Source organism: Euprymna scolopes, chromosome 11 (assembly GCF_053919585.1).
Source record: "Euprymna scolopes isolate OS-2025 chromosome 11, ASM5391958v1, whole genome shotgun sequence".
NCBI lineage: Eukaryota > Metazoa > Mollusca > Cephalopoda > Sepiida > Sepiolidae > Euprymna > Euprymna scolopes.
The window spans coordinates 79,195,650-79,220,345 of record NC_136492.1 but is presented as its reverse complement, the minus strand read 5'-3'; the positions used below and the strand labels follow the sequence as shown (position 1 = coordinate 79,220,345).

The 24,696-nt window shown below is 30.8% G+C and overlaps 1 protein-coding gene across 4 annotated transcripts in view; it reads right to left on the bottom strand.

Moving 5' to 3' along the window:
* Positions 1-1,223: 1,223 nt before the first annotated feature.
* LOC145287937 (RNA binding motif protein, X-linked-like-1) overlaps positions 1,224-24,696 on the bottom strand; it is a 56,267-nt gene continuing 32,794 nt past the window's right edge. The window contains exons 4-12 of one of the 4 annotated variants that reach the window (XR_013869230.1): positions 23,695-23,891; positions 22,805-23,055; positions 22,002-22,046; positions 20,333-20,441; positions 19,579-19,644; positions 19,265-19,423; positions 19,005-19,087; positions 4,225-4,717; positions 1,224-1,477 (exon numbers count right to left, since the gene is read on the bottom strand). Coding sequence is in view for 2 of the 4 variants with exons in the window: in XM_080135890.1 (XP_079992016.1) it covers positions 12,034-12,392; positions 19,005-19,087; positions 19,265-19,423; positions 19,579-19,644; positions 20,333-20,441; positions 22,002-22,046; positions 22,805-23,055; positions 23,695-23,891 (1,269 nt within the window). In the remaining 2 variants the exon portion in view is untranslated. Of the gene's footprint in view, positions 1,478-4,224; positions 4,718-11,535; positions 12,393-19,004; positions 19,088-19,264; positions 19,424-19,578; positions 19,645-20,332; positions 20,442-22,001; positions 22,047-22,804; positions 23,056-23,694; positions 23,892-24,696 lie in introns of those variants that run through there. The other 3 variants (XR_013869231.1, XM_080135890.1, XM_080135891.1) reach the window with 3 other exon arrangements.

Genomic DNA, 24,696 nt, shown 5'->3' with positions numbered 1-24,696 from the left:
TAGTTGGTTGAAGGTTCAATTCTCACTGCTAAGATTAAAATAAAAATTACTTAAAATTTCAACATGGCTGATGGAATGAGAATTTATCCTGTGAACTAAAAGGGTTCAGTTAAAAAATTTTTTACATAGATTCGAGAGTTTAATGAGGTGCACCTGAAGAAAGTTGGAGGTGACATTGACCAAAACATGTTGCGAATAACATCCAAGATAAGAATTAATAGTGTGCATTATTTGGATTTTCGAACTATGAATTTAGCACCAAATTTTAAAAAAAAAAGTCTTAATTACCGTCTCAACTTTCAGCAGAGAAATTTCACAATAAATGCTCTGATTATTACATTTTTTTACCGGTCTCCCCCTCTAAAATGTAACAAACATTTAAAAAAAAATTTTTATTGTGGAAACAATTGCATGATTCATGTCTTATGAGGGTTAAGATTTTCCAACTATTTTTATTATATTTTTTCCAGAAAATCACTCAATAATAATAGCCACCATTTTGTATCTTTATATAAACAAGTCTGTACAATTAAACTAAAATTGCCCTAAATAAATAAAATGAATTGTTAAAAAAAATAAAAAATGACATTTGTTTTAAATAAACTTTGTTTTTCACACTAGGTAATTTTCAATTTTTCATATACTTTCATTTAATAATATTTTTGTTGTTTATTTTTTGTTATTGCATTAAAATTAAGATTTTATGTATTTATACTAATGAATCACCACTTACCAATGGAGTAGGAGTTGGAGAGCAGGCAGTTTTCAGTAGAGCCATGAGCCAACATGCTTCTCTAGGCTGGATGACTTTAATGACCTGTGTTGGTCTGGTCAGGCAACAATCTACAAGTCTGCCATTCATTGAAAATAATAAACATTATTATTTGTTTATGGATGGGACTTGTGTTATTTTGCTTATGATGCAAATTCTTTGTTGCAGCACTGAATGGATGAATCAATGAACAACTTTGGCACAACGTGTAGAATAATTACAGCAAAGAATGCACATATGGTGCATGTTCACAAGACCATATTCACTTGTTGAAATGACCCGAACTCATGATGAAACCAGTCATCTCATGAGTTTTGAAATCAATTTCTCTGCTTTACAATAATTTTTCTCAAATGAGTTTCTTTAAATATTTAGCACACAATACAATATTGTATGAAGTTTAAGGTTTAACTGAAAGGAGAACAAACTATGTAATGTAAGAACAAAACAATTTTGTGAAAATCAATTTATTTTCATATAATGTTTATATTAATATTTTAATTTCTTTGTCATTCATAAGAGTTCAATTTGTGATGAGGACACAATGGGGAATCGGTTAAAAAAAAAAAAAAAAACGTCTGCCAAAGAATCTTAGAGAATGGTCAGCAGAATCAAATGATAAATTTATTGTAATTTCAAGTTAACAAATTCCGATTCCAATTGTTGTAAAATTTCATGACTGAAGAATGATGTTGGTCGAAACATCTGGAAAAAAAAAAAAAAAAAAAATGAAAGAAAAACAATTAATCATTTTCTGAACAAAGTTCACAAAAAAAAATTTTTTTAAAATACATTTATTTTATAAACATGAACTATGTGGCAAGTTTAGTGGATTGTATGTTTATGATGCAAATAACAGCCAAACTTCTTTTACCTGTGGTAGGTCTAAAAGAGAGAAAGAGGCCACAAAAGCAATAAAAAAAATATCTGATTTTAGATTTGATCACCCAGAATTTTGTTTCTCTTAGAAAAAAGTGTTTCTTTAAATGGGAATCCTGCTGACAAATGAAACTGAAAAAAATGGTTATGCAAATAAGAGGTTCCCTGCTATGGTTATGACTTATTCAAGGACTACCGAATTTAATGGCTGTCCAGACATAAAACCACTTAGCAGTAGATTTTTGTATGTTCATATATAAGGCTGGCTATTATTTCAACTAGTTAGTTTCTGGGTAGTCGAATTGAGATGATCAAGAAAAAGATCAGATATCTTTCCGATTGAAAGGGCATATACTCCAGTAAATGGAAAGGTGAGATCAGTTAGAGCTGACCCTCTGGGTGTAACAGTTTGTTTTTCTGAGATCTGACAGTCAGTTGGGTTTGTGTACCTCTGAGAGCCTTTGGACTTGTTTTATTTGAGTGGGTTGATTTATCATAGCTTCCTAGCTTTCAAAAAAAAAAAAAAAAAAAAATCCTGTTATGTGTTTTAAACTGAAGCTGTAGTTTTTTTTTTGTTGTTTTTTTTGAGAATTTTTCTGTTGTAGTATTGACCAAGACTACATGGCTGACACTGACTGATGTCAAAATTAAGCAATAACCTTGGACCAGCACAACAAGCAGACAATCATGGCCTGTGCAGTAAATGAACACACACATGTTCATAATTTAACTACATTTTACTTTGAATAATGGCAGGTGTTAACTTTGATTATTCTCCCTTCTGAAATAGTAACAGGATTATCCTCTATTTCTTGTAAAGATAGCTTCAACCATTGATCACTATTTAAGCTTGACTTTTATGTTTTTTTATCAATCAGAGATTTTAAAATAATAAACAGACCATGTTTAGTGAGAAGCATAAACTAATTGTTCCTATTTACAATGTCTCCCCATGGGACAGAGTTAGACACCAGGGTCGTTTTTTAATGTGGAGAAAAGGAACAAAAATAAAAATTGTCTCAGTCGTAAAGGATTTCTCCTCCACTGACAGAGAACAAGAAATTGAAGTGCAGCATCTGAAGAACAGATGGTACACTTTGATCTTGACCCGAAGGCCAGCATAAACTGATTGTTAATACATTAAGAGTGTTGGTTAACAATCAGTTCTAAGTAATTTTTCTGGAGATTGTTCAAGCCTTACTACAAGCAACAAAAACTAATAAACATTTAAAGCTGGTCATGGTTGACAGATGGAGAACAGTTCAAAGTTCTGTCCTGATTTCCAGTTTAAAAAAAAAGATGCAGCTGAAAAGGGTCAGAAGTTGCATTAGTCAAAAGGTTGTGAATATAAAAAGATCAAATAATTAAATAATTAAATTTCTTATTTAAATGATAATTATATTAAATTACTATTTAAATTGTGACAAATTCTTGCAATAAGAATACATTTCTACTATTTTCTTTTGTAAACAAGTCAGTCATTTAATATTTTTTGTTAACAATTGAGAAAAAATATAAATTAATTAGCTTGTGACTCAAAAATCTAAAAGTAATTTGGAAGTATTTATACTGTTAAATAGCAATCATTTAAACAAGCCTTAAAATTCTTAACAAATCCTCATACATTAAAAGTTTTGGAAACTTTTGACATACAGAAATTAAATCAACATTAACTAAATATTTGTTATAGTATCATAATTTGATTCAATTAATAAAAATAAAATGATATTGTAATTAAATTTTATATAAAAAAAAACAAAGATCCTTTGTATTTTCATTTTAATTCCTGACAATTAGATTGGTTTTCTAATAGAGTAATATATTTTTATAATGAATTGCCTTATCAAATTAACAATAGTTTTCATCACAAATGAAATATTTAACAAATTTTGTATTTGTATTATATGTGAGATTATAGATACTACACATGTATGGTTAAGTTCTTTTCTAGTTATAATGACATTATTAAACATTAAAATGAGATCCTAATGTAAGAACATGTATCCCTTGATCGACAATGATTGCAAAAAAAATGTTGTAAGCCAGGGATTTCTTTTCTTTTACCTTCTGATTCTGTCAGTACCGTTGTCTTCCACACATTGACGACTGCTGAGGGAGCGCACTGACTCACAAGTATAAAAACAAAACAAAGGAAATAAAAGAAAACACAGACTTCCCACATTTTCATTAGTTGCATTCTGGGTGTGTGTGTGACACTATTGTGGAGAAACTACCCTATTAGCTCCAACACCCATATTTTAGAAGGTTTTTTATTTTTTTGTTGAGGCCAAGTTCATCAGTTGATATCAGTTCACCTTGATATTCCAAATCTCTCTCGACCTGATCCAAGCCACAATCTCGCTTTAATCGAGTCAAACTTGCAACTCATTATCGCAGTAAAATGATTTTTGTTGCTGTTCAAGTTTGCAAAGCAGGAAAACATTTGTTAGATGATAAGAACTACTAGAAAGCAGTTCAACTGAAATATGAAATAGTCCTCATTTTTCAATGTCTTTTTTCATGTGATGCTATCATTGTAGACAGTAAAAGAAATGACAAATATGACAACTTACCTGTAGAATAGGCAGTCATCCACCAATGGAAATTGAAGTTGCATCTTTTATTTAGCAAAATCTATTCAAAATAATGCTATGTTGCATCCATAGAATTTGCTTTTTGTTGTTTTCACAGAAGGGAAATTTCTTCCGGACAATCTCCACGCGTTGCTGAAGATTTTTCAAGCCAGGTCAATGATCTGTTTTTCAGCATCTCTTCAGGTAAGCAAGAATACAAGGATTTTGAACTTTTGCATTCGACGTGATAACACACATGCAGATCTACTAGTTGGTGGGTAACCCTTTTAATACTCGAAGAACACACGCCATCATCTTAATAACAGCAATGCCTCAACAGGTCATGCCAGTCAGATATCATTGGTTATCCAAAGTAATCATCATCATCCTGCAGCCGCCACACATAACTCGTTGTCCTCACGGTTCAATGCATTTTTATTGAATGCCAACACCAAGCAAGCTTTCCCTTTTGTGGTCATTTCAGTTGCATTCACTGAAAAGCAGATCAGGAAATGAATTAATCAAAAAGAAAATAAATAACCAAAAATTGGACAAAAAGATAAACATTCCTAAGAAAAAAAGGTATCCAATTGAATATCAAACTTATGAAAATAGAGAAATTATTTTAAGCAAAGCATTTTAGATTTTTGTGAGCTTCTCAATTCTAAAAACAAAAACTAATTTCCAATTGAATCATGAAATGTGAACTCGTGCTTTCATATTCCTTTATGATGAGAACTCCAGATGCATACTTTGAAAAGCTTAGTTTTAAGAATTTTTTGTCAATGAAATGAGATGAACCACAATGCTTTATGTTTGGAGGTTGATTAAGATGAAGAGCATCAATTTGATAAAGATATTTCCAGATGTTGAAATTCTTGTGCATTTTAAATAGAAAATTCTTTAAAATCAAAAGATGAGGAAACTGGCAGATTTTGTGTCGGGTTTTTCTTCAGCTGTTCAAGCAGAAAATCAAGTGTGAAATTCAGTTAAGACAGTTTTAGACATGTCAATCATTTACTTTCAAGCAAACATGAGGTTTGTCAGATTAGATTCTATACTTACCAAGAAAATCCATTTTTTACATTTCAAATTTGATGCAATTCAGGCAACTATAAAAGATTCTGCTATATTCATTGAAACCTTCACAATGGAATTTCATTTCATAGTCAACCGAAACAAGATTAATTCACAATGTATTTGCCAATGCACATAATCATCATATTGACACATGGTGAAATTCAGAAATTCAGTGGTGGTTGTAGGTGTTAATTCTATTTCCTTTGTTGTAGATCCGACAATCCCTTAAGGGGACAACAGGATGATTTCAAACAGAAAGCAAAAACATTACACACTGACACAAACAGGAGTCACCTCTTTGACTGTAATCAGATGAGTCATCCAAGAATTAATAAAAATAACTAATAAAGAAAAGGTTTCAATTCAGCCATTAAAAAAAAAAAAATTGTGAGGCAGATTTTTATAACAATCTTTTAAATTTAATACTTAAAGAATAAAAAGAATACTTGTTTTCCAACCAAAATGTTGGTATCAATTGGATTCCACTCATCTAATACGGCCATATTGTAGAGGTCACATTTACGTTTTCAGGTGCGGATCAAATAGATAAGGATGGAAGTACCTACCAGTGAATCAGTTTCAATTTACTTTATCCAGAAGAGTTCCAGTTTCAAGATACGTCCAGTTTTCAAATACCTACCCATTGGATCGCTGATCAAGAGATTTCCAGGATTTTTCATTCCATCAAATACATGCTTGTTTCAGATGAAGATTCCAATTAATTTCAAGAAAATTCTTTCAAAAATTTTTTGACTTTTGTTTTGCCTTTTCTTTGCAATAAAATAAAATAAAAATTAAATTTTAAATAAGTCCACAAGTAAATGAATTCAAGTTGGATTGAAACAAACAGGTTTTTTGATTTTGTTGTGATCATTTTCATTGAGGATCTTTCAAATGAAGAGGATTCTCTGCATTCTTATATATCTCGGCTGTTTAATTGATTTAACATGTAATATAGCCATGTTATACACTTCAGATGAAAAATACATTTTGATGGCGATTTCAATTGATAACAGAATTTTCATCTGGTTTCATGTTTGTTTTCAGTTGATATTTTGAGGATGGTAACATTTGAAATTTGTTTCTAATGGCAGAACATGAAGAGAAAGCCAGAGACATTTTTCCCCAAACAAAATTGGCAATGCTTATTCAATTCATCCACAAAGAAAAGCAAAGAGGTGGAGATAGATAATAGTTAATCGCTAAAAAGTTTGACTGGTAAAAATAAAGATAAAGACCAACCAATGAATGTGAAATATTTTCAAGATTTAAAATTAATCAATAGAAATTATTTTAATCAAGTTTCAATGCTGACCTATTTTGAGGATTATTAAATTGGTTTCAAGATCAAATTGGTTAGAGTTGAATAACAGCTGATTTGTTATTTATAATAAATTACCAAAAATCATTTCCACAGTGAATAAATGAATTACTTCTGTTCCACAGCAAAAAATGTGTACCTTGTATTTTCATGGTATTTACTCATTGAATAGAGAGAAAAGAATTTTTGTCCTTTTTGACTTAAAGAAAAATAAAATGTGACAATGACTTTCTTTCAAATTAAAAAGTACACATATTATTCCTGTTGTTTAATCTTCATAATATTAGATTATTATTATTGGAATCATCTATTTGGAAAAAAGCGATTGTTTGTAAATTCCTGTAAAAATTGAAATCAAAATGGTTTCCTTTTGATAAAAATTTGACTTGAATATATTCTGGTACCTCGTCTATGCTGGATTTAATTTGCTTGATTATTGTTTGTTTTTTTGTTTTTTCTTTCTTTTGCTGGTTGAACAGAGGATTTCTTATTCTCCAAAAGAGCATATTGAAAAAGGGATGTGTTCAACAGCAGAGATTCACAAAATTTCCTTGCCATTTTTGATGGACAAAATGTCAAACAATAATTGAGCATTGTTGACATGAATCTCTACCTCATTCAGTTCAAATGAAAGCAAAGAAAATTTGGGGAAAAGTTTCACTTCCACAATTTTAGAAATATCAATTAACTTTCAAATAATTCAAATTTAGAGAAACTGAGGTTTTCCTGTTCAGTGTGAAAAAATTTATGGGTTGTAGTAGTAAAATAATTAGATAAAACTAGGAGAAAAAGAAAATCTGAACTTCGAATGGTTGGTTTTGTCTCGTTTTAAGAATTGGATTATTAAATGCAAAAAGAAACAGGATGATTAGTTTTCTTTGATTGATTATTGAAATACAACAATCAAAACTTTTTGACATTTCCTTTTAAACATTTGTCAGATCTTGTTTTCAAAGATTTGCTTTTTTAATAGTGATTCACTTGTATGGAAAGTTTCCTCTTTGAGTCTTTTCAATTTGTTGTTGTCGTAGTCAGATTGAAATTCAGCATCAGATTATAGCAACACTAAAATTTTTCCTATTTTACAACAAAGTTCTGTACTTGAATAAATCATCATCATCCCCCTCTCAGTACAGGCCAATAAATCTCCTGTGCGTCATGAGTAAGTTGCTGGAATCTGTGTTAAATACACAAATAATCAACCATCTCAACAAAAATAACCTTCTTAGTGACACTCAATATGGTTTCCGTTCTGCTAGATCTACAGCAGATGTGCTTACAGTTATATCTCATAGGATTAGCAAATCTCTCGATGGAGAAAACCTTTCTAGGGCAATTGCTCTTGACATATCTAAGGCCTTTGATAGGGTATGGCATAAACGTTTACTTCACAAGATCTCCAGCTATGGTATAGCTGGAAATGTCTTCTCAATTATTAAATCATTTCTTTCTGATAGGTTCATAAGAGTAGTAGTTGAGGGGCACAAATCAGAAGCTCACAGTATTAATGCCGGTGTCCCTCAGGGGTCCATCCTGGGCCCAACTCTTTTCCTGATCTACATTAATGATCTTCCAAATCACATCCTTACATCATTTGTAGATATTTGTGCTGACGACACTACCATTTATGGTACCACATCTAAGACAGTAAACGACCAAGTTCTCTCCAATTCTCTCTCCTCTGATCTTGAGCACGTAATACAATGGGGAAAGGAGTGGCTGGTTACTTTTAATCCATCTAAAACCAAGCTTCTCTCTTTACATCATCAACATTCTGATCCACATCTGGCATCAATTGAAATGAATGGCTCTCGTCTTCAGGAGGCCTCAAGTTTTGACAAGCTTCTGGGCTTGACCATTACTCCTGATCTTAAATGGAACACGTACATCAAATCTGTTGCCAAGGCCGCTGGAAAAATGGTGGGATCTTTCTATCGATCCGGTAAATATCTCACTGCTGATGTTATTCTCTATCTATATAAGAGCCAGGTACGTCCAAGGATGGAATACTGTTGCCACATCTGGGCAGGAGCTGCTAGAACGGACTTGCCCTGCCTTGATAGAGTTCAAAATAGACTTCGTAGCCTCGTAGGAGATGTCCTTTTCTCTTCCTTGCAACCTCTATCTCACAGAAGAGATGTTGCGAGTTTGTCTCTGATGTATCGTTATTTTCATGGAAAGTGTTCGACTGAGCTTCAATCTATGGTCTCCCCTCGCCAAACTTTCACAAGAAACACTCGTCTAGCTATACACACTATCAATAATTCCCCCCACTCTTTATCTGTGTATAAACCTAAACGTAGATTCCATGAACAAAGCTCCTTTCTTAGAACTGCACGCCTGTGGAATTGTCTTCCGTTTTCCTGCTTTCCGGCTTTCCGGCTGACTACAATATGGTTGTGTTCAAGTCTAACGTAAATAAGTTCTTGATGAGCCATTCTATATAAGTTATCAAATTTACCAAATTTTCATTACTAATGATTACTATGTTGTCCAATTTCTACTGTACACTCTTTAACCCTTATCCTTGAGTGGCCTCTTGGCCTTGATAAGTGGTGATGCCTATGTAAAAAAAAAAAAAAAAGACATCTAAACATGGCAGGCTCAAATCTCATTAAACAGTGTTGGACAATCAAAGAAATCATTTTCTTCATATCTTCAAATTGTTTTTATTTCAACAAATTGATGCTAATTATTACTCATCTTAAAGAATGTTAGAAATAATTTATAAGTGATTTGGTTATTAAATGTTTAAAATTTTAAAAAAGAAATTCAAAGTTAAAAAAATTGCAACCATCAAAAGTGACTAAAAATTTAATATATGAAAGGTAAAAAAATAACCCTAGGAATTAAAAAAAAAAAAAAAGGAAACATTCAGAATAAGAAAATAAAAGCTAACATTTTGATGAGTTAACTAAAATAACAAAATTAAAAGATAAAGCTAAATTAACATGTGTTAATGACAAGCATCAGATTTAAGATTTTCTTTGCCATGTCAGATGGATTAGCAGTTCATATATAGTTTGACTGAATAAATAAACAAGGATCAGTTTGTCTAAGTTGTTTAAAAATTTAGTATGGATGTTCTTTTTCAATTTGTTTAACATTCAATTTTTTTTGCTCAAATTTTGTTCCTTTTTAAAAGTTGTCATTTGTGGCCATTTACAGCTTCATAAATAATTTCACATAAAAGTGAATTCAAGTTGAATTGAAACAAAGGCTTTTGATTTTGTTGATATTTGCAAGATCATTTCAAATGCAGAGTATTCCTCATATTCTTATATATCTTTGCTGTTTAATCGATTTAAATGTGTAATAAAACCATGCTATACACATCAGAGGAAAAGACCTTTTCATAATCATCGCAATTGATTGATAACAATTTTTATCTGATCTTGTATCTGTTTTTTTTTTTTTTAGTTGAAATTTTTTTTGGAAAATGTTACTTCTAATGGTAGAACAAAGAGAAAGCCAGAGACATTTTTCCCAAACAAAATTGGTAATGCTTATTCAATTTAGTTGTAAAGAAAAGCATTAAAAAAAAAAAGCTGGAGATAGTAGTTAATTATTGGAAATTTCATAAGTAAACATAAAAGCCCAACCAATGAAAGCAAAAGATTTTCAAGATTTAAAATTATATAAAATATTTTAATCAATTTTCAACATTGATACATATTGAGAATTATTAAATTGGTTCCAAGATCAAATTGGTTGGATTGAACAACAGCTGATTTGTTAGCTGCAATAAATTACTAATAATCATTTCCACAGTGAGTAAAGAAATTATTTCTATTTTAAAGAAAAAATGTCTACCTTGTATTTTCATAGTACTTATTGAATGAACAGAAAAGAATTTTTAATCTTTTTGATTTGGGAAAAATAAAATGTGACAATGGCATTCTTTCCAATTAGAAAGCACACATTATTTCAGTCCATAATATTAGATTTTTATTATTATTATTATTTGGAAACAAAGCAATTGCTTGTAAATTCCTGTAAAAGTTGAAATCAAAATGGTTTCCTTTAATAAAAATCTGGCTTGCACAGCATAATTCATCTGTACATTTTTCTTTGCAAGATTAGCTTTTTTTTGTTGGTTGAACAAGGGATTTATCCATTTCTGATAGACAAAATGTTAAACAACAATTGAACATTGTTGACATGAATTGCTACCTCATTCAGCTGGAATGAAAGCAAAGAAGATTTGGGAAAAGATTTCATTTTCCACAATTTTAGAAATATTAATTAACTTTCAAATAATTTAAACTTAGAGAAAATGAGGTTTTCTTTTTCAGTATGAAAAAAAATTATGGGCTGTAGTAGTAAAGTAATTAGATAAAACTAGGAGAAAAAGAAAATCTGTACTCAGAATAGTTGGGTTTTGTCCAGTTTTAAGAATGTGATTCTTAAGTACAAAAAGAGAGGAAGATTAGTTTTCTTTGATTTATTATTGAAATACAACAATCAAAACTTTTTGACATTTCCTTTTAGACATTTGTCAGATCCTGTTTTCAAAGATTTGCTTTTTTAATAGTGATTCACTTGTATGGAAAGTTTCCTCTTTGAGTCTTTTCAATTTGTTATTTTGATTGGATTGAAATTCAGCATCAGACTATAGCAACAGTTAAATGCTTCTTCTACTACAAAGATCTGTAGTTGAGAAAAGACATCCAAACATGGCAGGCTCAAATCCCATTAAACAGTATTGGATAATAAAGGAGGCCATTTTGTCCATATCTTCAAATTGTTTTTATTTCAACAAATTCATATTAATTATTACTCATCTCTTTTAGAGAATGTTAGAAATAATTTACAGGTGATTCGATTATTAAATATTTCTTAAAATTAAAAATGTAAACAAAATTGCAAACACCAAAAGTGACTAAAAATTGAGAAAATGAAGGCCAACATATTTTAACGAGTTTACTAAAAAGACAAAATTAAAAGAAAAGGCTAAATTAGCATATACAAATGAGAAACATCATTTTGGGTTTTTTCTGTATAACATCAGATGGATTGGCAGTTTATAGGCAGTTTTTGACTGAATAAATAAAAAGCAATGAATCAGTTTCTTTTAAGTGGTTTAAACTTCAGTACAAATGTTTAAAAATTGTTTGTTTTTTATCTATTTGTTTCACATTGCTAAAGTTATATTTCCATGCTTGAAAGTAGTTTTCCATCTGTTGGTGACAGATACATATTGTAGTAAACTAATTTCTGAAGTTGAAGTGGTATAAACCCAAAGTCAAAAGTTCATGGGGAAGAGGGAGGAGCAGGACTGCCAGTTGATTACTCCAATAAAGCAATGAAAGAATGATTATGTTAAATGAAGATGAAGAAAATTCCAACAAATGACGATTGTTCTTTTAGGAAATCTTCTGATATGGAATATAGCTAGGATAACAGTTTTAACGTCGGAAAGGAGGAGGTCCGCTTCGAGAAGGCCCGTCAGGTCCACGAGGGCGCTTTGTTGGAGGTCCACGTGCATCATGTGGAGCAGGACGTCTGCTTCCTGTAGAATACATTTCACGGCTATATTCGCCACCACGAGGTTCACTACCCATGGAGCCTCTTCTTGACAGAAGAGGACCTCGAGAGGAAATAGGTGGTCCTCTTGAAGATATTGGAGGCCCTCTGGAGGATACTGGTGGGCCGCCTCCACGTGAACTGCTAGATATGTAGGTACGGGATGTGCTGGTAGTCGGTCCATATGAAGAATAGCTGCGAGACGGTGGTCCTCTGTTTGGGCCCGGGGAGTCACGAGGACCTAAAATTCACAAGATATACTAGAACGTTGTTGACTTGTATATAAAAAAAAAATGTTAGCTTTCACATAACAGCCATTTTCAAAGATATGAACAATTTGTTGAAAGAAAATCAATTCCATTAGTGATTGAAAACATTTACAAAATTAATTTTTTGTCTGACAATTCTTAATAATATTCATCAGATTGAATAGGAGACAACTTAAAACTATATTAAACCTAATCAAGTAGGGTTGTCAATACTAGAATTATAACTTTGATGCAAATATGGAAAAATAAATTTTAAATTCTATACTATTTTCAATATCATGAATTTCTATAATAATACTATAAGTGTTAAACACCAAGTTTTATTTAATAAAAAACAGTCTTTGAAACATACTGTTTGAAAGAGAGAAATGACAATAGACAGTAACAGACAGAAAGATATCACGATTTGAAACATATTTTCCCAGATACAAGAAAATCTTTAAAAAAAGATGGTTCTACATGGCCAAACAAGAAAAAATTTCCGATCAAAACTGGAACAAGATTCTTAGTTAATATTTCAAAATATCACTTAAGATTGTCAGCGGAAAATAAATTTATGCTATTAAACTTAAAAAATTGGAGAAAGATGTAAAACATTTTCTTTGAAGATGAATTATTGTCATGAATACAGTTAAATTCACTTATATAAAGAAAGGAAGACAGAAATGATTGAAGTTCAAATAGACAAAATCTGATTTGATAAAGTTAATGTTGATTAAAAAAAAAATTGACAGAGCAATGCTAATTACTTTTTGAAAATAAGCTATGGAATAATTTTTAAAAAATTTAATTTTGTAGGTGAATGTTATGTAAACATATCATTTTTTATAAAAAAAAATTAAACAAAGCATTTATTATGGATTCATCTGAAAACCTACTCACAACAGGATGGAGTCATTTGATTTATACAACCTACCAATAAATGTTTTGTAATAGTGTATAGGAAGCTTCAAATAAAAAAAAAATTAAAAAAAAAAAACGAAACTTCAATCAAATTTTCCCAACATTTTTTCTAAAGGTGTATGAATATGCTCTAAGACATTTGAATTAAAAAATAATGCAGAAACGATTTTTTAACCAAGAAGACAAGTGCTCTTTGCAGATTGAGAAATAATTGATAAAGAATTGGACTGTTTAGTAGAAAAAATAATGCGAGTTTGTGACAACTAAACTAGACTGAATGATTATTTAAATCCTTACAATTACCCACGACCCCGTTCTAAAGAAATTAATTGGAGAAAAAAAAATCTTGATTTATCATATAAACATACAGAATCTTTTAACTGTAAACACAAAAATTCATACAAATTTAATAGATTGTCTATTGGTATAACAGTAGCACCAGGAATTTTTTTTATGAATACCATGTTGACTGATTTTAATTTTACAGTTTTTAATAAAAATCAAAAACACATTGAACATATGAAAATGGTATTTAATAAAATGAAAGACTGTGGCTTTAAGCTAAGCATTGATGAATACAATTTTTTAACAAATTAACTTAGGAGTACACAATTGCTGAAAAGAGTTGAAAACTAGACCCATATCTACAGCAAAAAATATGTCTCCAACAAGCATACTAATATTGTAAGCATTTGAGGGATTTGCGAATTATTTCAGCAAGTTTATTCCTAGAATTATTGACACACAACACGCACAGAGGAAGATTCACAAAAATGAAATCTCAAACCAGATTAAAAATTTGGTCATGAGAAAGGGAGGGAAGACCAAAGAGGTGAAATATAACTAAAAGACAAGTACAGCACAAATAGAACCAAAAAAAATTTAAACATAAAAAGCTTTACAAACCTCAAATATGGTTTTGATATCTAGTGCATAGTTTGTATCATTAACAAAAAAAAAAACATGGTATTATTAGTTTTTACAACCCTACAATTAAGAAAAAGGAAAAAATTTATCACAACAAAAAATACAGTCTCCTAACATGAGAGATGTTTTCTTAAATCTAAGTACTGGCCACTTCAGATGGTATTTCATCCAGACGCAAAAAGCCGAATCCATCCAAATTCTCGACTGTTGGCATTTAATTCATCATTTAGAATTCCGTGTCCAACATTTTTGTTTTCTTTTTTAGAAGATTTTGTATTATTAACATTGTTTCCATATTTCAATTTGAAACGCAAAAGTTGAATTTTTTAATCCATCAAATATTGGCAAGCAAAACATTTTCTTTTGTAAATTATGTAATTACAAGCATCCTAGTAAAAATAAAAAGCCTGAAAATAAAGAATTTTTCAACATTAAAACAAAAAACAAAACTTCATTTGTTCATTAGTCATTATCATCATTGTTTGCTTTAAAGTTTTGTTTAGCAATGAACATTTTTATCACTTCTTTCAAAGCATCTCTTCAGAGTGTCAGTTCATTCGAGGGTACAGGTTTTGGTTCAAATTGCAGATAATCCAAGTTTTCTGTGGATACCTTCCTTTCTCATTTATTAAAAAGTTCATAATCTTGGTATATCGATTCACTCAAACCAATTCAGTTTAGATGAGATTAAAAACAGTGTTGGTACTTTTACTTTTGGTAAAGTGATCATGAAAATTGTCCACTATTTTTATAACACATATCCAGAGGATTTTCTATTTCTATCCAGTTGCAAGTTCTCCCAAATCTTGAGCAAATCGGTTCAGCAGTCATTAGGCACTCTTATTTCAAGTGATAGAAGCCATCCAGTCATGATTAGTATAAATTCTCAAACTGAGTTCTACACAGGTCTGTATTAGAGCAAGAATAGCTTCAACCGGATTGCAATCATGCAAAAAAAAAAAAAAAGTAGTCAGCAGCAGCAACATTTGGATTGCCAACACAGATGAATTCCATAAAATAAATTTAAACTAAAAACATTTTTAACTTCTTTTAAACTGAAATATTTTCTGCTAGAAAGTACAAAGTCTCAAAAAAAAAAAAATAAATAAATAAGTAAATAAATAAAATAAATTTGAAAAAAAAAAAAAAAAAGAAAAGTTTGTTCATTTTTTTTCAACAAATTCTGGTCAAGAAATAAATAAAAACAACATCCAATGAAAGTATTAAATTTCATCACAAACAAGTGCATCTTTTTTTTTTTTATATATATGTGTATATGATTACATTACCTTATTCCTACATTCTGTTCAAAATATACTCTTTTCCATTAAATCTGCACACACACACACACACTTCATGATGGTAAAAAGAGAAATCTTTTAGTTAAAGAAATTAATTTCTTCACATTTGACAAAAAAATAGCCTTATGGAAAATATAAGGCTATGTAAAATTACAGGCATTACCATAAATTACATTTTAATAGTTTGTACAATCCTCCACTCTTTACTAAAAGATATATTATTTGATAAAATATAAAAGTTCATTCGTTATCTTAATGTGCAAGTCATTCTCAACATGAGGTCTCAACCAACTCACAAAGAGAATTGTCCTTTTTTTAAAGGAACGGATGTGCACACAAAAAGAAATAAAATGGATCTCAAAACAAAACAGGTTTAAACTCTAATACGGAAGTTTTTAATATTTATAATGATTTCACAGAATGAAAAGAATTTGTTTTTGAATGAAACTTTGTTGGGTAAAAAAATCAGTTGCTTTTATTAGTAATTCCTGACTAAATGAAGGCACACAGGTTCACTTTGAAGAATTTCTTTTTTTGTTCTTTTGTCATTCGGTAAAGAGATTTCTCATGGACTGATTTATAGATGTAAAGAATGAATGTTGCTGAAAGTTGAAAATGTCTCGTTTTTTCACAAGTTTCATTTTTTGATCAACTCATAGTTTTAATAAACTATGAAATATTAAAATGGTGATAACACCTATAATTTTACATGCTTTTATGTTTTTCATAATTTTTTATTTTGTCAAATGTGAAGTAATTTATTATTTTTAACCAAGAAAAACACAGAAAGAGAGAGAGAAACCACACCCAAAACAAGGATTTTAATATTTTTTTCATTAAATAAATAAAAAACTAATTACATCTAATTTTAAAATGCACTTTGTTTTATCAGCATTGCTCATATGCACTCAAGGATAAGGGTTAATGAGTTTGTTAGGTGAATGGAGACAACACAATGGGGATTAGTAACGATGTTTGTAACTGGCCTTTTCAGGTTGGATTACAAAAATTTTCTGGAAAAGGTTGAGTAAGCATTATTTTTATAAACCATGTAAGATAGAAAAGCTGTAGCAATTCCCACAAATACAGCATTGTGAGGCCTCTCCGGAAACTACTGCATGGTCCAGACTTCATTTACCAAATGACAATACAATAATCTCAGTATTATGCATTTGCTGAGAGGACAACATCCTTAGAAGTTACTTCAAGATTCAGGTCCTTGGACAATCAGGCAGCTGATGTTATCCTGGATAAAACGTTTACCTCTAGCACCCTTATTAGTAACATAATACCAAAGGTAGAGAAATAAATTTTTGTCAAGTTATTTCCACACATGGCTAATACAAATCAAAAACTGACCCAAGGAACAGCATTTCCCCCGCCTTTGTCAGAAATATCATTCTTGGAAGGGAGGACGAAAAAAACAGTAGAAGAAGTGAAGGTTACTGGGAATGACAAAAGTACATCCATGATGTATTTTCTACTCTTCATCAATATGGGTGTACGGGTGTACAAATAGGTGACCAATGCTGTGTGCTTGTACAACATGCATGTCACTTACTCCTTTTACAAGGCTTGACTTAGGATGAATGAAAAGGCATAATGTAATGTGCAAGTTTTATATTAAGTTGGCAAGGTTCTTGTGGAATTTTTAATTTTAATTTCAAATGATGTATTTTCAAATAAGTTTTAATTATAATACCATTACTTTATGATTTTCAAGAGAGTTCTTCACTATCTAATCGTTTAAATTACAATCGTTTTAAAATGATTATGTCTTCTTTTTAGAACGTTGAATACAAGATGGAAAAAAAGCAAATTTGCACAATTTTCTTATTTCAATTCAGCTAGGCCAAAAAGCTGCTGAAACAGCTCGCGATATCAATAAAGCATTTAGCCAAGGAACTATTACTGAATGCACAACACAATGGTGGTTTAAGAAATTTTGTGGTGGTGACAAGAGTCTTGCAGATGATGAGCTTAGTGGTCAGCCATCGGATGTTGACAATCAATTAAGATCCTTAGTTGAAGCCAATTCACGCATAACTGTTCGAGTACTTGCTTCTAAATTAGATGTAATATATACGATTTTCAACCACTTGAGAGATTAGAAAGACAAAAAAAACTTGATAAATGAGTGCTTCACGAATTGAATGACAACCAAAATAAATGCCATTATCAAATGTCATCTTCCCTTCAATTACGCAACAAGAACTTGTTTATCGACTGGGTTGTGACTTGCGATAAAAAGTGGGTTTTTTATGACAACCGGCGATGCTCAGCTCAGTGGTTAAATGCCGACAAAATTCCACAATACTTCCCAAAGCCAGAGTTGCACCAAAAGAAGATCATGCTATTTGGTGATCTGCGACCAGACTCCTCCATTATTTTTTTGAATGCAGGCAAAACCATTACGGCGGCAAAGTATTGTCAACAAATAAATGAAATGCATCAGAAACTTTAACGACACCTAGCATTAGTCAACAGAAAAGGTCCAATTCTCCTCCACGACAATGTCCAATTGCATGTTGCTAAACTGACCCTACAGAAGTTGAATGAATTGGGCTATAAAACTTTGCCTCATCTGCGATACTCTTTAGACCTTTCACCTACCGATTACCACTTTTTCAAGCATTTCGACAACTTTCTGCATTAGAAATGCTTCAAAAACCTAAGCGATATCAAAAACACCTTCAGCGACTTCATTTCTACCAGAATGCAAGATTTTAAGATTACTGGCATAAATGCACTTGTTTTGCGTTGGCAAAAGTTTGTTGATTCTGACGGTGTTTATTCCGATCAATAAATTTTTGTTTGAGCAGAGATATGTACATCTGAATTTAAGTTAAAAACCACAAGAACTTTGATGTCAACCTGATATGAGAGTTTTATGCTCCCAGATGGTTGATCTAATAAGATATAAGGGTCCATTTCACCAAGTGTGATTGTCTGTGCATCTGGATAATGAACCAGGTATTTCTACATACCCAGCTTGAAAAAACAAAACATTCAAATGCAATGTTTTTATACAAATCCAATAATAAAACTTGAAATTAATCATTTTAAGAAACAAATCTGAATGTTTCAATATGCTTTGAAATCAAAGAATGAATGCAGAAATGTTTTTTGGTGTGAAAAAATAAAAAGCAAACTAATTAGGAGAGTTTCCCTTAAAAAACAGACAATTTATATTGGAATTTATCAATAAAAGAAAAATATTTCAATTGGATGAATTACAAATATTTTGTAAAAGGCACTAGCTAAAGATTTGAGATATTAAAAATATTTTTTTTAAAATGACAAATATTAATTAGAAATTATTTTCAAAAATTGTACTAAAAAAACATTTTAGAAGGATTTCTTCATTTTATAGAATTACATTTCGTTTTTAAAGAATTAAAAATTATTCTTTTTAGAAATTTATGAGGTATTTATAAAAAATGTTTCACTTACCATAACTTCTGTATGAATCGTATTCACGAGGAGAGAGACCACCTCTCTCATAATCATGGCTAACAAAACTACGACCAGCATCCCTAAGATAAAAAAAAAAAACTCATATCAGACAACTGTCTTTAAGGTATTATCAATTAATATTCAGAATTCCATGAAATCAGTTAATAGATTTGGAGCCAAAGATGAAGACTGATTAGAGCACATATCTTCCAATTACAGATTATCTGTCAAAACGTTATTTTAAAATATCGACTTACCTGCTGGTCCCATAAGATCGGTTTCCCCTGCTTGACGGAGCATGATCTCGAGATATGAATTCTCGACTGGAATATTCTCGGTCCAGGTCATCATATCGTGAAGAGATATAATCACGACTTGATCGTGAACTTCCAAGGTCTCTATCAGATAAATAATCCCTGCAAACAAATGACATTCAATAAAAACTTCAATAATTTTCATAAAGATTGAAAGAAAATTTGTTTACTCAACTATGCAAATTGATTTTCATTAAAAAAAATTCATTTAAATGGACAAATATGCAAACAGATTGAAGAGAAAGTCAACATTTTACCTAGAAGATATTTTTTCACGGAATGAAGGACGATCAAATTCTCGAGGACTGTATTCTCGAAATTCTCTAAAAACAGAAAAACTTCAATAGAAAAAACTTCAAAATGATGCATCTCATAACAAATAAAATATTCTTTTGATATAAACATTTTCAAATTTAAATGATTGTAAATAAAAAATATTACATAGCACAATCTTATAAAATTTTAATTTTCTATCATTAAACAATAGATGAGTGAAGTCTACATATCTATAAAAGTGAACGTGTTTGTGTGTGTCTGTACATTTCCCTACGCAATAACTGCCAATTTTCAGTCTACAGACTCGAAATCTGATATACAGGGTACTGAGATTTGGGAAAATCTTTGTGATCGGTTTTCGTCCAGAAATTTGGCTGTTAAGGGGTCAAAGTTCAACAATTTGACCTTTGAGAACTCTACCAAACTCCGACAATTTTAAGTCTAAACACTTGAAATTTTAGATATAGGTTCGATGGACATGGAACTAACTTAACTTGATTTGAGCCCCAAACAATAAATGTTAAAGGGTCATAATAGGGGTCAAAGTTTTTAAAAAATTAACTGCTTTTTTTTTTTTTTTCAACATACACCTCCAAACACCCGGACAACGCCAGGCTGAAATGCTAGTTTAAAAGAAAGAGAAATTTTTTTTTTAATTTTTATTAATGTCTAACCATTTCTTATAAAACGGGCATGAATATATTTAGGATGACAAGGAGGATTGTAGATACTGACCTCTCATTTCTATAATCTCTTCTTATTTCACGAGGTGGAGATGGTGCAAAATCTCTGCTTCTTAAAGCCACTCTTTCAGGTACACCCACTGACAGTCGGTCTCCCCTACCTGCAAGATAGCGGTAAACTTTAAAAGAAACATCACTATCAAATTCACCCCAATTCTGACTAATTCTGTGAATTAAATATGTTTTATATATAATACCTTACCTGATTTTCATTTGATGAGGATTCAACAAGTCATACTTGAAAATTCAATGTCTAAAGATTTTCATTTTCAATTTTGATAAGTTGCTCATAGAATTTAATTAACAACAAAGGTATTTCAATTAAATTTAAAAAGATATGATGAAAGCTTGCAGGAAGTAATAAGGGGGAGATAAAAATCTGGTTCTTCCAAGTGGGGGGGAAAAAGGATAACAAGGGAGATAACCAGGCTTTAAGAAAATAATAAATAGCTGTCATCAGTAGGGAATACACACGGCAAAAAGGTATCAGCAACAGATATTTGTTTTGCAAATAAATAGGGGTTCAACTATTTATAATAGTGTTGCCTCATGTATCTTCATAGACTCTATATGGAACTAATTCAGGAGTTGGAAAATACTTTTATTAAAGTGGGAATATCTAAAGCCAAACAACTTAGAGCTTACTTATATTGGACTAGCAAAAGTAAACAGTTAAATATATAAAAATAATGGTAAGATAATCGCTATACTAAAGCTCTTTAAATAGTCTGAACCCAGAATCACCTCACTAGCTGGCCACATAGACACCAACAGAATTCCATTCGTGAATGGAAATAACACAATTCCTCAAATTCAAAATTTTATTTTCAACTATTTGGTAGAATGATAACGAATCTTTTGGAAAAAGTATTAGATTTATTTAATGCCAAGAATATGGCACTAATTTTGTATGTCCCAGTTACAATCATGATCTGTCTAGTGTATACATCAAAAAATCAGTTCATTAAAGAATAGCTACTGACATACTACAAGGATATATAATGGCTAAGACATGGTCACTAAAACTCAAGTAGAATATAAACCACGTAGATGTAACAGCCATGTAAGATTTAATCTAATTCTCAGACGTAACAGCACTCAGGATGTCAATCTACAAAAATTATTTCATAATCGAGAGCAAACAATTGTTTCTGCAACTCGTATCATTTATCATTTTGCTGGAACATGATCCTACCAAAAAAAACATTTAAGTCTTTCAAACATCCTCACAAATAAGTCAAATAACTTTTAATGTTTTTAAAAGCATAAAAAGCGTGAAAAGGCAAGCGATCCAAATGTCAACAGCAAATGTAAAGAATAACAAATAAAATTTGTATTTTCTTAAAATGCAGATTTGAAATTTTCAAAAACAAGATATGTGCAAGATTTTTAAAAAAGCAGAAATAAAAATGAATTGAAGTGAGCAAATAAAACTAAATATTTAATGATTAAAAATACAAAATCAAATTACATTCGGTGTTCATAAAAAAATATATGGAGGAAATGAGGATTGACAAATCTAGTTTGTTTAACATACCATACATTAAAAATCTAAAAACTTAACGAGGTAATATGCAAGAGGAGAGGGTTGAATTTTCATATTGTGTACAATAAATCAAATATTTCTTCCCCCTCCCAAAAGTGACCTATGTGCATTTTACCTGACTTTTTCCAATAATGTGACGGAGAATTGTACAGTTCATTATCTGGAAAGAAAGGAAAATTGGGAAATACCCAAAGTAGAATGCTAAAATTAAAAACAATAGCAGCAACAGCTGCCGAAACTTGAATACATTAGAAACGATATGTGAGCCCGACTGAGACTGACGTGAAATAACAGAAACAGTACGAATTTGGCTGTGGATTATCCGATACAGACTTGATTTTTTGTCACATCAGAAAGAAAGAAAATTTAAATCATTACAAAATCGAAAACAGTTTCAATCTATCCGATCATGAAGGAGGGGAAAAAACAAATGGCAGATTTTATAGGAAAAATTAATTATTTTTTTTATTATTTTACGACAGCTTTATCAATTTTAATTTTATTACCAGAACCTTTTGAGATATTTATTCAAAAAAATTCATTTTTCTTTTTAAAATTTAATGGAAGAAAAGTTGTTTTATGAAAAAGCAAAAGGAGCAAAAAAAAAAAAAAAAAAAAAAAACCCCCATTTCCAATTTCAGTATTTCTACTTCCACTGATTAATCACACTTTAACTATTTCATGTCTTTTAAAGTTTAAAATGTATATCAACAAGTGAAATGCTTCGTTCAGTGTCTATGGTTATTTATCTTTATATTGTTGTCTCCAAGATTAAATAATCAATTTATACAGCATTGTCCAAGTTATCTTAGAAAAGAAAAAAATCATTTTACAAATTTTACTTAACTCTTAGAAAATGTCTAAGTTGATTTGGAGCCAAATGAACATTACTTGAAATGAAAAAGAGTTTCAACTTACCAAAACTGGATCTTCTGGGTGGAGATTCCATGATTCGGGGTGGGCCTCGTCTTGGCGGAGGAGAAAGGTCTCTTGGTCCTCTTGATGACATTGGTGGACCTCGAGAGGAGTCTCTGAAAATACTTCGAGAAGTCATGTGACGAGGTGGAGATGGTGGTCCCCGATTTCCAAGTGGAGGAGAAAAGTGCCCAGGTGGTCCACCACCTCGACCTGTAGGTCGTAATCGACCTGGAGGTCCACCTCTGAATGAACTGAAAATAATACAACATAGATAAGAAAAAGAATACAACTAGAAAATGAAACAATGAAAACAATTCAATCGTGTTTATAAACAGACTCAGCTCTTGTGAATTTACTAAGCAACAAGAAGGCAAAATAATTTAGAAATTTGGAGTTTTCCATTTGTTTTAAAAATTCAATCATCAAACAGTTTTTATATTGGAATTTTCTTTTGAAATATGCTTTTCTCAGTTAATTATCAATAGAACAGTTTTTAAATGGAATGAAAAATTGACAGAATTTGATTTTTCATTCTTTATCAAGATGATCAGTGTTATTTTTTATTACTTAATGTATATCAATCTTTAAAAACATGTTACTTCATAGGATTCCTCTAATATATATATATATATATATATTTTAAAATATGGCAAAGCAGATAACTCAAAACTAATCACCAAAATAACCAAATATGATTACCACCTTATAATATTGTGCTCAACTAAAAAATAACCCTGAAGATTTCAAATGAAATAAAGATTAGTAAGCAAATGATCTTTTTTTAATAAAATTCAAAATTGAATTCTCATAAGGTTTCATTTTCAGATATCTTGTACAAAAACTTTTTAAAAATGTGATATCTTTAAGAGAAAAGAGACAAAATTACTTACGTTTGCAAAGGTCTTCCACGAATTGGCTTCAAAGCAAATCCTCCACGTCTTGCTCGGGACAATTTTTCTCTTGCTGCTCTGAGTAATAAAGAAGATCGACCACGACCTCCTCGTGATGGTGGGGGACCACGACTCCTCATTTCCATAGCTTGAGGGAGGATAGCTTGTTCACAATGGATCTCACGACCCTTAAGTTTCTTTTAAATAAATGAGAAAAAAATTTATTTAGTAATACTTTAATTTATCTTCTGTAATTATTTAATTTGTATGAATCTAAAAAGGAGGAGGAGAGTATAAGTAATTTTTATTAAGTTATACAAAAGTTGTCCTAAATATTGCTCCTCAAGAACCTATGAGACCGACACAATGTAATAGAAGAACTATTCCTGTTTATTCTTCAATACTACTGTTACCATTTTCAGACATCTGAAAAGAGATCCAGAAATAGTTGTACGATTCCATCATTCATTAAGGAATATCCAGTAGAGATTGATTTGATTTTTAACAGCATATCAACCATCTATGGGTTGTTTAATGCCAAATAAAGTTGTCAAATATAAAATTTTACAGTGTGAGTGGGATCATTACTCTTAGAAAACATTGTAAAGCCTAATGTGGATTGGGGAGAACAAAAAGTGGAGAATTATTAATGATTTTACTGTTATGATAAAATCACACTGAAACATGAAAAAGGCAAAATGTCAAAGCAATTCTTTATACATGAGAGAAATATATAATTTAGCACATAAACTTATCTCAGACTCTTCAAGCACGTAAAGTCATCTTGATTGGAAAAAATTTCATCCTCAGACCAAATTAATAATTAAAAATAATTAGAAAGACAAATGTACCTTTTGCATAGGGCTGCAGTCAGTGAATTCATAGCCCCACCGACAGGATAGTTCAGTAGAGAAACTGTACTTTTCATGAATGTACACGTATACTTATTTATGGATGTGAGTCGATAGGTAACAGACATTGTCAGAAAAGCCATTCGACTGA